Source organism: Dendrobates tinctorius, unplaced genomic scaffold (genome assembly GCF_039654945.1).
Source record: "Dendrobates tinctorius isolate UK_male_01 unplaced genomic scaffold, ASM3965494v1 ptg000165l, whole genome shotgun sequence".
Lineage (NCBI taxonomy): Eukaryota > Metazoa > Chordata > Amphibia > Anura > Dendrobatidae > Dendrobates > Dendrobates tinctorius.
The window spans coordinates 34,517,252-34,530,751 of NW_027361832.1; the positions used below are offsets into that span (position 1 = coordinate 34,517,252).

At 42.8% G+C, this 13,500-nt stretch overlaps 1 protein-coding gene across 7 annotated transcripts in view; it reads right to left on the reverse strand.

Annotated features, from left to right (window-relative positions):
• Positions 1-312: 312 nt before the first annotated feature.
• The window catches only part of HNF4G (hepatocyte nuclear factor 4 gamma), a 259,847-nt gene continuing 246,659 nt past the window's right edge, over positions 313-13,500 (reverse strand). For 6 of the 7 annotated variants that reach the window (XM_073550629.1, XM_073550628.1, XM_073550626.1 and 3 more), the window contains exons 9-10: positions 12,977-13,099; positions 313-2,188 (exon numbers count right to left, since the gene is read on the reverse strand). In XM_073550629.1, the coding sequence (XP_073406730.1) occupies positions 2,070-2,188; positions 12,977-13,099 (242 nt within the window). In that variant the 3' untranslated portion in view covers positions 313-2,069. The remainder of the gene's footprint in view (positions 2,189-12,976; positions 13,100-13,500) is intronic. The other variant, XM_073550627.1, reaches the window with a different exon arrangement.

The following is a 13,500-nucleotide window of genomic DNA, read 5'->3' on the forward strand; positions in this document are numbered from 1 at the left end:
ACTGAGAATGGTGTATGAAATTATGTGTTAGTAAATTCCCCCTGTACTCACTTTACTTGCCAATTTATGTTGCTCTAGTGCAACTGACATACAACAATCTAAAAATGTTTCACTACATTATAATATTGCTGCATATTGATAGACTACAATGTGTCATTAAGGTAGGTGCAGCTCCAGGACTCCCACTGTGCAAGAATTTTCACTAACATTCAGGTTAATTCCTAAATAAATGTTTAATAGCTGCTAATCAATGAATAATGGAAATAGACTATAATATAAAAAGAAGAACAAATTAGAGAAATGGAAACAATATGATTCAAAAGTCCTTTATTAAGTATAAATTAATTAAGTACTATTAAAGGTTTTATAACTGACGGTTTATTAAAATGGAATATCTCCTTAGAAAATAGAAATAGTAGCTTTATTCCAACTGTTATCTGCTGCATCATTTATTTTATATTTTGCTGCTATTTTATACAAGTAAACAAGCTTTGAAAAAAGAGAATATGTTAAAAATTAAATAGTATCACAGTGTCAAATGTACAAGCGTACTGTAAACATTTATTTTCATTCAGTGAATGTTTTTTTTCATCCAGTAGGAACCACAATTGCAAATCTAATTGTTGACTTTATTATCCAATAATAACAAATAACATACAAAATAATAATAGCTATTGCAATAAATGCATATACATAAAAGAAAAATGACAGAACAATATGCATCACTCAAGTGGCAATATTTCTACAGGCAGAAGCAAACAGGTATGCTTCAAAGCAGGGATGTAGATAAGGAGAGTCTGGAAGGAAATGTCCCTTACTGCCAACATACAGGTGTTAGATCTCAGAGACTGCAATAAAAAGCTACTCTACTCGTTACTCGAGATTTCCCGAGCGTGCTTGGGTGATCTGAGTATTTGGATGTCTTCGGAGATTTAGATTCTGTTGGCGTAGCTGCATGATTTGCGGCTGCTAGACAGCCTGAATACATGTGGGGATTGCCTAACATGCAGACAATCCCCACATGTATTCAGGCTGTCTAGCAGCCGCAAATCATGCAGCTAAGATGACGAAAACTAAATCTCTGAGCATGCCCAAATACTCGGAGATCAGCTGAGCATGCTCAGGAAATTTCGAGTAACGAATATGCTCATTCATCACTACTCTCTACCTCTGCTTTGGCTAGGGTATTAAATAAGCACTCCCTTCAAAGTTTTTATCCTCTTAGTATATTGCAATCATATTCTATGTCACTTTGTACTTACAATTTCCCATTTTTCTCTTCTCTTTTCTCTGCTCTGTGTAGAAGCAGGAAGTCTCTTTTCCATGCAAAAATCATTCCCCTCGTCAACTCCTGACCCAGCTTCTCCCTCCTCCCTCTGCCAGGGACTTTTTCAGTTACTTCTGACTCATACAGGGAAAATTGACCTCATATTTCTACATAGAGCTTACAAGGATTCAGCTAGTCAGTTTTTAATCATGTGATGTCAAAGACCTAATGGAGAAGAGAAAAATTAGCTGGGTAGAAAGGCAACATAAGCAGTTATAGGTACACAGTGTCATAAAATATAATAATTGCATTATATTAAGAGGATAACAATTTTGATGGGAGTGTTTCTTTAGGATAGTGTACATGGCTAGGGAATGGTTGGGGAAAGCCTTGATAAGACTCAATGGCTTCATTGAAATTTGACATGAATCGCTAGTATGATCTAAATAGCCAGGACAACTCTAACATCAATTTTGCAGTACAGCACAGAAGTAGAACATTTTAGGACATGAATATAACTTATATGTCACATACAAAGTACCGTACTTGTCAATGTTTTTTCATAAAGAACAAATAGTAGCAATATTACTATATATTCCCGTGTCCAGTAATCTATGATATTCATGACATAAATATCGTAGTAGAATATGCACTGACACTATAAAATGAAAGAAGGTTTATACGATATACATGACAAATATTCTGTTTCTTGGACCTTTATCAGGAGCCATCATGAGTCCTAGGTCAAACTGGCAGTGTCCATGAACGTCCAGGCAACTTTTGTTATACACAAAACGTAACATCATGGCTTTTGTTTCAGGATAGACTGATGTGTGATAACTGTTGCATGGTTTGTAGATATCTTATAATGTTCTTGTCCTGAGCCTTGAGGGGGAGAAGGTAGAGGTGTTTCAGGAGAAGCTAAACATTAAAAATAGAAAATATTTTATAATTATTATAAGAATATATGAAAGCATTGCTGAAGGTAAGTCACATTACCTTTTACTTACATGTGACATACAGTATCAGTATAAATTTCACTGGATAAAATTGTTTGTCTATCATGGACAATCCCAGATTACCTCAAACTTAGACATGTGTACTATCAAAAATAGGTAAAACAAATCTTAACCTAAAATTGCAATGTAAGGCTAGGCCTGTTTCACACTTCAGTTTTTTTGTGTCAGTTAAAATCCGCCAAAATGGCGGAAAGCGGATCCGTTGCTAACTGATGTGAACGGATGCCACCGGACCGTTTTTCTTTTTACGGATCCGATGAATGAAGAATTTTAAAGGAACCACAGCCCGGGAAGGAGAGAGAGAATTTTTTCTGTTTGCCAGAAATGATTTCAAGGTTAAATTTCCAGCTGACTTCATTCCTCCGGGCATGCGCACTATAAAATGTGGATCCTGCAGCAAAAAAAACGTTGCATGGTCCGTCCAGGCTTGTCGGCGGACGCAAAAAAATTGACGGATCCGCAAAAAAAGGATCTAATGGATGGCCATCCGTCAAGATCCGCCGGTAATGCAAATCAATGGAGAAAAAAACGGATCCGCCAAAAAAAAGGCGGATCCGTTTTTTTTGCAAAACGGCGGATTTAGACTGATGGTCAAAAACGGAAGTGTGAAACAGGCCTAAGACATTTGCTCATAGGTATTATCCCCTTCCTGTTCTATGACACACCTTTACATTATTCTGCATGCCCCCTTCTTTGATACAAGCTCAGGAACTGAGCTGCATCATTACCAGTAGACAATTGCTAAGTTATACAATCAGAATGTCTCTAATGATGGCTTAAACCACTAAAACTTTGCTCTCTGGCAGCACCACTTACAGTGCTCATTTGGCTTGGCAGACATCCCATTTCATAATGCGCTATGGCCGTAGGGTGTCTACTGAAGACCTCTGTGCCTGCCATGATGGTATTCCTCTGTCTGACGTTCATAGGAGACCATGATTTCTTATATATACAGTATGTTGAAATATTGTTGTATTGTATTACATAGTATATGTGATTGGACAATCACAGATTAAAGGGAGTCTCTCACCCCCAAAGTACATTTTAAATGGACTGTACAGCTTTATAAAGAACTCAATGCTACAGTGCTAGTATGGTTGTTATAGGGGCTGAGTTCCCCAAAGGTCCTATAGAAGCCATACTAACATTGTACCTGTTACTGGTTCAGTGCCCAAGAAAATAACACTCAATTCATATGCAAATCAGGAGGCTTTGATGCACCCTTGGAGTGGCCAAGAGTTTAGTGCAACATTTTCTCTAGATTTGAGCGACTTTAGTCGGATCGGGTTTCATGAAACAAAATTTGCTTCAGATGAAACTGGTCCGACTAGGGCAAAAAAAGTCGGAGTTTCGTCCAAAACCTGACCCCAATGCAAGTCAATGGGGAATAAAAGTCGGCATTGAGTGGATGAATGTCATCCGCTCAATGCCGACTTTTATTTCCCATTGACTTGCAATGGGATCGGGTTTCGGACGAAACTCCGACTTTTTTTTGCCCTAGTAGGACCAGTTTCATCTGAAATAAATTTTGTTTCATGAAACCCAATCCGACTAAAGTCGCTCAACTCTAATTTTCTCCTCATTTGCATATTGGGGTCCTTTCTCAGCTTATGACTGACAGTGCTCACTTCTCAGAATGCTGCCAGCCTGAGATATAAGAGAATAGCATCCCCATACAGGTGACAATCCAGCAGCTGTCAGCTGTACACTACATCCAACAACTTACTGTATCACAAACGATCAGTGTTGGCACTGTCCATATCTGTTTAACCCCTTAGATGCTCCCTCTACAAAACTCATTGGCACCCTGAGATCTTTTTCGGGTGGTCCTGATGTTTGCCATTGCAATTAATGGACAAATGATGGCCTTAGAGTCTGCCGGCTGTAGTGGCCTGTTCAGATGTTAGCGACATTTACATGGTGAAAATGAATTTTTTCATTCCTATCATATCAGTCTGCATTAATTCCTGAAAATCACCTGAAGGGTAAATAAACTGCCTGACAGAAGTTTTCAATATGTTGAGGGGTGCTGTTTTTAAAATGATATCACTTTGGGGGGTTTTCCAATGTACTGGACCCCCAAAGTCACTTCAAACCTTGATAGGTCCCTAAAAAAATAAACTTTGTAAATTTCCTTGAAAAAAATGAAAAATCACTGCTACATTTTTAAACTTCCAAAAATGCTAACAAAATAAAATAATATTTTTCAAATGGTGATGATGTAAAGCAGACATGAGGGAAATGTTATTTTTTAAGGTTTTTCTGTGATATCACTATCTGGATTATAGGGATAATCATTCAAAGTTTGAAAAGTGCAAATTTCTTTTACATTTTTGTCAATTTTCTGTTAGATTTTGTGTATATTGATAAAAACATTGAACTAAATTTACCATTATCAAAAAGTATAATGTGCCACATAAAATCAGTCTAAAAATCACTGGGATGTGTTGAAGCATTTCAGAGTTATTACCACATAGAGTGACACTGGTCAGATTTAAAATTTTGGCCCGGTCACTAAGGGGTAAAAAGTTATTTTCTCAGGCATTGTACCAGTAACAGGTCCAATGTTAGTATGGTTGTTATAGGAGTTGAGTCTCCTGCATCATTATATAGACCATTTAATCTGCAGTTTGGGGATTACAGACACCCTTTAAAGTCCCCTAGAGGAATTAACAGATAAAGTAAAACAAAATGTTATAAAACATAGAAAAAGTAAAAATAAATTTAAAAATTTTCTCCTTTTACTACACTAAAAATAAAGAAATAAAGAAGTAAACATATTTGTTGTTACTGCATCTGTAAAAATCTCAATTCTCAAAATAGAACATTAACTACTTGATCCGAAAAAAAATAAAATGCTCCAGGACTGAAGTTTTATGGTTGCAACAATACTGCAAAAATACAATTAAAAAATCTAAATGTTATATCTACCACAAAAAAGTATCAATAAAAACATCAACTCTCAAAAATTTCACGCCCTCATACATATCTATCTAAGACATTATGCGTCTCAGAAAATGTTTTGAATCATGTTTCCAAGTAATTTTTGCACAAAAAAAATTACAGAATTGTATTATTTTGGGCAGTGTGAGAATCATGTGGGAATAGTGGATGAGGGCAGGTATATCTCGCCCAGATTCCTTTCCTGTGTGGCCTAGTCTGGTCAGTATCTCACCTGGTGACTAATGAATAATGGAGGCGGATATAAAAGGTTGCCAGGTGGTTGTGTGAGTGTCTCAGCCTGGGAACACAGAGAGCCTGTCTGTGTGAGAGAGACACACAAGAGTGAAAGCAGTGCCCACTGCAACTGTGGTTTGGCTGGACGGGAGAAGCCCGCCAGTTGGTAGTTAGGTTGTACTTTGTTTAGTTAGTGCCGGACAGGCAAGGATTTGTTTTATGTTTTTTTTTTCTTTATGCATTGCTTTCACCGTTAATAAACCTGACCCAGTGTCAGTTATACCCGGACCCCGGCTGTGCGCCTGAGTTTCATGCTGAACGCACGTGACCTTTGACCCCAGCAAAGGCGATCCCGGAGTGTTTTATCACATTGTGGTGGAGAACGCGGGCATCACGTGAGAAGCATGAGCATGGAGGACGTGGTGAAAGCGCTGGTACAGTCCTCCGCCGTCCAGCAAGAAGCTAATCGGGTGATGATGGCCCAGCTGAAGGAGTTGGTGGACATGACAGCTACCGATCGTTCGCTTCTCCAGCAGGTGGCGCAGCATCTGGCAAGCTTACCTGAGGTTAACCTGGAAGCCGAGTCGAGAGTGATTCACGTGAGTCGGTACCGAAGATGATGACCGAAGATGACGTTGAGGCATACCTGACCACGTTTGAACGGACGGCGGTGCGAGAAAAATGGCCGAAGGCACGATGGGCCGGCCTGATTGCCCCGTTTCTTTCCGGTGAAGCCCAAAAGGCATATTATGACTTAGAGCCTGAAGCCGCGCAGGACTTTGACAAACTAAAACCCGAGATCTTGGCCCGGCTGGGAGTGACGACCGCTGTCCGTGCACAGAGAGTGCATCAATGGACTTATCAGCCGGATAAACCACCACGGTCACAGATGTTTGACCTGATCCACGTGATGAAGAAGTGGCTACAACCTGAGGTGTTGACAGCGCCAGAGATAATCCAGAGAGTCGTCATGGACAAATACCTGAGAGCCCTGCCACCAGCCCTGAGGAAGTGGGTAAGCCATGGAAATCCTACGACGGCAGATCAACTGGTGGATCTGGTTGAACGTTACTCCATGGCGGAAGGACTCCGAGACGACGCTACCCCACCTCGTTCTTCATCATCTCCACGTGGAACCGGTAAGACTGTTCCAGGGAGTAGGGGAGAAGGAAAAATCCCTAAGACAGTGGGGGAGGATAACGGGACTGCCCGAACTGCGAGGCCGAGAGTAACGAACTATGGTCTAAGCAAGGGTTCCGCTGCCAAGAGATGGGACACATTGCTGCGAACTGTCCGGTCACTACTGAACCCATGCAGTGCGAAGTCACCGACTCTAAAACCTCATGTCTATGGTTGCACGGGTATTGAGTGTGAACGCCGGTCAAAAGGATGTGGAAAAACACTTGTGTGATTTAACTGTTGATGGAAAAAATGTGGTGGCATTGTTAGACTCAGGAAGTGTGGTGACTCTGGTGAAGGCCAGTCTGGTGTCAGCCCCGACTGGACCATCAGACAAATTTTCTGTAACGTGTGTGCATGGAGACACCTGTTCGTACCTCACCACGGTCATATGCATTACTACTTCCTATGGGTCTGTGCAACATAAAGTGGGACTCATCCCGGCGTTGTTGCATGATGTTATCCTGGGCCGGTATTTTCCCCACTTCTGGCAATTGTGGGAGAATCAGTTGATACCCCAGGGTAATAGTGTACATGATTCTTCTCCCAGGGCACGTGTGGGTCCGAACCCCTGGAAGAGGTCTCCCCGGAAGACTCGGGGGAAGAATCTGCTGGAAATGACCTGCAGTTCCCGTTTTCAGTCTTGGCGGGTGATATGGAGGAGACCAGGGAAGAGGAGGAGGCCGACAGCCATCCACCTCCCTGTTTGCCGGATTTAGAAGTTCAGAAAGATGACTTCCAAAGCGAGCAAATAAAGGATCCTACCCTTTCTCAGGCTAGGACAAATGTAAAAGTGATAAATGGGGTACCCGTAGAACCTGGCTCTAGGCTGGCATATCCTTACATGGTTCTGGAGAATGATTTATTCTATCAGATAGAGAAAAAGGTGGAAGACACAGTGCAACTATTAGTCGTGCCAAAACCCTACTGGCGGCAGGTGCTGGACCTGGCCCACGGACATGTGATGGGAGGTCACCTGGGAGTCCAGAAAACCACTGAAAGGATATTACACTGTTTTGTTTGGCCAAGCATGCATCACGATATTCGTGTATATTGTGAGTCTTGTCCTGACTGCCAAGCCTCTGCACCTAAACCCCGGTTCTGTAGCCCTTTGGAACCCCTACCTATTATTGAAGTCCCGTTTGAGAGGATTGGGATGGATTTAGTTGGGCCCCTTCCACGGTCTGCACGTGGACACCAACATATCCTGGTCATCATGGATTATGCCACTCGTTACCCGGAGGCCATCCCTTTGCGTAACACGGCCACCAAGACGATTGCCAAGGAACTGGTGCATGTGTTTAGTCGGGTCGGCATACCAAAACAGATACTCACTGACCAGGGGGCCCCCTTTATGTCCAGGGTAATGAAGGAGCTCTGCCGATTGTTACAAATCGAACCGTTACGCACATCCGTGTATCACCCTCAAACAGACGGGTTGGTCGAACGGTTCAATAAAACTCTGAAGCAGATGCTGAGAAAGGTGATAGACAAGGATGGGAAGAACTGGGACTATTTACTTCCGTATTTGCTTTTTGCCATCAGGGAAGTACCCCAGTCTTCCACAGGATTCTCGCCTTTCGAGTTATTGTAAGCCCGACGTCCTCGCAGACTGTTAGACGTTGCAAAAGAAACCTGGGAGGGTCAGGTCACTCCATTTAAAACGGTGATAGATCACATCACACAAATGCAGGATCGTATTGCGGCTGTTATGCCTATCGTCATAGAACACATGATGCAGGCTCAAGGAGCCCAAAAAAGAATCTATGATAGGGGCGCCAAGATCCGTACGTTTGCACCCGGAGATAGGGTGTTGATCCTGGTCCCCACGGTGGACAGTAAGTTCCTGGCAAAGTGGCAGGGGCCCTTTGAGATCAAGGAAAGAGTTGGTGAAGTAAACTACAAAGTATACCAGGCAGGTAAACGGAAACCTGAACAGATTTATCATGTAAATCTGATAAAACCCTGTAAAGATCGGTCTGCCTTGTCAGCGGAGCTGGCCCGTCCTGTCTGCTCGCATACCGTACCGGAGGTACGGGTTGCAGAGACTCTCTCGGAGCAGCAAAAGACTGAGGTCAGGCAGTTTCTACTTCACAACCAAAAGTTTTTCTCAGAAAAACCCGGGCAGACTACGCTAATGAAACATGACATCGTAACGGAACCTGGTGTCACAGTTCACGTAAAACCCTACCGAATCCCGGAAGCGCGCCGTGAAGCCGTTTCCCGAGAAGTGAAGGCAATGTTAGAGTTAGGAGTCATTGAGGAATTGCACAGTGCTTGGTCCAGCCCGATTGTTCTAATTCCTAAACCGGACGGCACCATCCGGTTCTGCAATGACTTCAGGAAACTGAATGCAGTCTCAAAATTTGATGCCTACCCTATGCCCCAGGTCGATGAGTTAATAGATCGGTTAGGAAAAGCCCAGTTTATTACGACCCTCGACCTAACAAAGGGGTATTGGCAGATCCCTCTTGCGGAGGCTGCCAGAGAAAAGATGGCATTTGCTACGCCGGAAGGTTTATTTCAGTATGTGTATATGCCGTTTGGACTGCACGGAGCACCGGCGACCTTCCAGAGATTGATGGATCGAGTCCTGAGGCCACATAGGCAGTACTCTTTGGCCTATTTGGATGACATTGTCATTTACAGCTTGGACTGGGAGACTCATCTCCAGAAAGTACAAGCTGTGATTGATGACCTGTGGAAGGCAGGTCTAACCGCGAACCCCAAGAAATGTCACATCGGGCTAGAAGAAGCCCGGTATTTGGGATATGTATTTGGGAGGGGTATTGTTAAACCCCAGCTCGATAAGATTCAGGAGGTTCAGGACTGGCCGCAACCTGTCAACAAGAAGCAGGTGCAAGCCTTCCTGGGGATCGCCGGCTATTATCGCCAGTTCATACCCAATTTTGCAACTATCGCTACCCCCCTGACGGATCTTACAAAAGGGAAAGACTCCATCATGATTAAATGGAGTTTAGCGGCTGAAGAAGCCTTCCATAGCCTAAAACGGGCACTTTGCTCTCAACCAGTACTGGTGACTCCGGACTTCTGCAGCGAGTTTGTGGTACAAACGGATGCCTCTGATACCGGTATCGGGGCCGTACTGTCACAACTGAGGGACGGAGTGGAACACCCAGTCCTCTATCTCAACAGGAAGCTGAACAAACATGAGCAAAAGTATGCGGTAGTAGAAAAAGAGTGCCTAGCCATTAAGTGGGCTCTAGAGGCCCTCAAATATTACCTGGTGGGCTGAAAGTTCAGGCTGATCACTGACCATGCCTCTCAAGTGGATGCACTTGAACAAGGAACGGAATAGCCGGGTGACCCGGTGGTTCCTTGCCCTGCAGGCCTACACTTTTACGGGGGAGCACCGCCCAGGGGCACAGATGGGGAATGCAGATGCCCTGTCCCGAGTGCACTGTTTGGTGGGTGTCATTGCTCAACCGGAGTGGTCTGAGCAGAGGGGGGGTATGTGAGAATCATGTGGGAATAGTGGATGAGGGCAGGTATATCTCGCCCAGATACCTTCCCTATGTGGCCTAGTCTGGTCAGTATCTCACCTGGTGACTAATGAATAATGGAGGCGGATATAAAAGGATGCCAGGTGGTTGTGTGAGTGTCTCAGCCTGGGAACACAGAGAGCCTGTCTGTGTGAGAGACACACAAGAGTGAAAGCAGTGCCCACTGCAACTGTGGTTTGGCTGGACGGGAGAAGCCCGCCAGTTGGTAGTTAGGTTGTACTTTGTTTAGTTAGTGCCGGACAGGCAAGGATTTGTTTTATGTTTTTTTTTCTTTATGCATTGCTTTCACCGTTAATAAACCTGACCCAGTGTCAGTTATACCCGGACCCCGGCTGTGCGCCTGAGTTTCATGCTGAATGCACGTGACCTTTGACCCCAGCAAAGGCGATCCCGGAGTGTTTTATCACAGCAGTCACCACACTCAGATTTATTTTATCGTTTTGAAGTGCATGGAATTGTAAACAGAATGGTTTCACTGAAAACTACAACTCATCCCACAAAAATAAGCCATCATAAGGCAAAATGGATGGAAAAATAAAAAGTTACGGCTGTTGGTAGAAGGGGAGAAAAAGTTAAAACCTGAAAATAGCACGGTCAAGAAGGGATTAATCGTGCACCACTTTAAATTTATCACAAGGGATTAAAGTTCCTCCTCTGCCAATATAGTGTAAGGGGGTGAAGAAACTGTTATATATCCCTACCCCTTTAAGTCCTTTCCAGTTAATGTGAGTATTTTGATGTACCTATTTCTGCTACATATTTGTATGTAATGTATATATACTGATTTGATATGTTCTTGAGCATTGTATATACATGTGGAGATAGGGAAAGTGCATTACCTTAGATTGGCCACTAGATGGGGCACATGACACCTTAGAATAATAGGTAGTGTACATAGTTAACTTAGGAGGACACAGAAATGGGTAAGCTAGGGGAGTTTCTAGGGAGTGAAGCTGTGAGCCCAGTAGGGAAAGAGGGCCCGTGTAGGGTGGCTGGACTCCATAACGTTCAAGGAAGATAGCAGCAGCAAAGACAACAGCAGTCTGACAACAGTGTGGAGCAGAAGCTTGAGAAATTGTCATGAGCAGTACAAGGACGCAGGTCGCTCATCTTGTGGCAGATCATCACATAGGCTGATGCCCTCAGACACGGGGCAAAATGGCTGAGGGAATGGCCAAGCGCAGAGAGTCTGAACAGGGAGGATGCTGCGTTACCGCAAGCAGCGGTAAGACCCCGTAATGTACTGAAGGACTTAGAAGGAAGTGCAAGAAAAGTGGAGAATGTGGACTGTATGGAACTCTATGCTGATGCTGAATCTGAAAAGGGTGTGCTGCGAGAACAAGAAAGTAAAGTGTTACGTTTTAAATTTTGAAATGGACTCAAAAATGGCAGAAGTGGAACTTCAGCCAGCCCGATGGGACCCTGACAGTGCAGAAGTTGAACCAGAAGGTATGCTGCATAGGGGACACTATATTCATGTGACGGGAGACCAGGGCGTGCTAGCGTGCTGACTCTCAGCCACGACTATGGCCCTGGCCCTCCCTCACACTAACAGTCTCCGGCAGTCAGTCTTCAAGGAGAAGACGGAAGCAATTTGGGACAACTACTGTCTTCTTATTCATGGACTACATACAGTTCAGTAATTGCATTGCTAATTCTTCTGTTGTACACTGTGATGACATGGTGTATATGTAGTGTGGATTTTCAGTCCAGCCATTGAGATTTGATATCCAAAGCCTGATAATTTATAATTTTTTTGTAACAGAAATATTCCATGGAAACATAACCTAAAATTTGTTAATACAAAAACCACTATCATGTTACACTGAGACTCCAATTACCTGCAGAAAAGTTATGCAGCATTGTTGCCGACAGTCAGTCAGCAGGCAATGCTGAAATGTGATGGGACAACCAAGTTTTTGATACAGTCATAGTTTCAAAATGTTTTACATTTGTGAGGTTCTGTCACTGATTTCATATGCCTCCCTTAAAGAGAACCTGTCAGCACAATTTTGTAATGTAAAGTAAAGGCATGGCTGTAATGGTGCTGTAATCGTGATTAAATTGATACATTTAGTAAATAAATACGCTTTATTGTTCTTCTTTAACTACAGTTTGAAGTTTTCTGCTATATAGATTTCGGTGCACAGGGGCCGGACTGCACACTGGGTCTTCTCCTCCATGATTGTGATTCCCGATTCCTCCACTTGCCTCCTTTATATGAAATCTCCTCTTTAAACAGAGAAGACAGGTAATTGAAGGAGTAGTTATCTGTCATTCAAAGACCAGACGAAGGAAGAGGGGTTGGGGAATCAAAGACAGGGAAGAGAAGACCGAGTGCACAGTCTGGCCCCTGTGCACCAAAATCTAATTGGCAGGAAATTTCAAATGGTGATTAAAAAAGAACAACAAAGCAGATTTCTTCACTAATTCTATGAATTTAATCTGTATAATACCTCAATTGTCCTCACCTTTCCTCATATTTAATTAAGAACTCCAATTTCCTATAATTCGAACTCAATATTATTGTGACATACTAGCAAAATCATCAACAGGTTGTAATTCACATCATACACATTGGAACACCATATATACGCACATATTCAGCAGCGGACACCAAGTCCAATCTGAATTTTTTCAAGGTATATAATCTCATACTACTCAACTCCTGATATGTCAAGCCACAGGGAGAGGTAACAAGGTGCACAAATGTTACCGGAAAACTAATATACCGTACATACATTACACATATATATTATTAATGTTGGACACTAAATTTTAAATGTAATATATTTTACTAAAATACTTACTGATCTGTTCTGTGTGTAGAGATGCAGACATGGAACTTACAAGTAAGGTTTGCCCCAGTAAAGGGTCTTGAGCTATATGGGGATGTGTAAGATGATGCACATGATTAGACTCAGCTGAAGCACCTATAACAAAACACAAAAAAGAAAAAGTATTTTTGAGGGTAATTTTTATTTTATTGAAATTATTTTATTTTATGTTTCATATATATTTATTGGTTATTAGCTTTCATTAAAGAGGTAGTCCAATCAAGTCTGCAGTCCCTCTTTCTGAATCCTCCCAGAGCATGCACTGAGAGTCTACCCGGGAGTATGTATTTTGCATACTTGTCTGCCATTCCTGGCGCAGACACTGGTGATGCGAGATGTGAGAATTCGCCAGCATCTTTGTCTGGAGTGGCGGTCAAGAATGTGATATGCATTATCCCGGACAGAACCCGACTAATCAGTATGCAGCACTCTATACTTTTGCACTGAGCAAGGCCATGACCACAAGATGGGTTCAGGCCAAGAGCATGTAGTCCAAG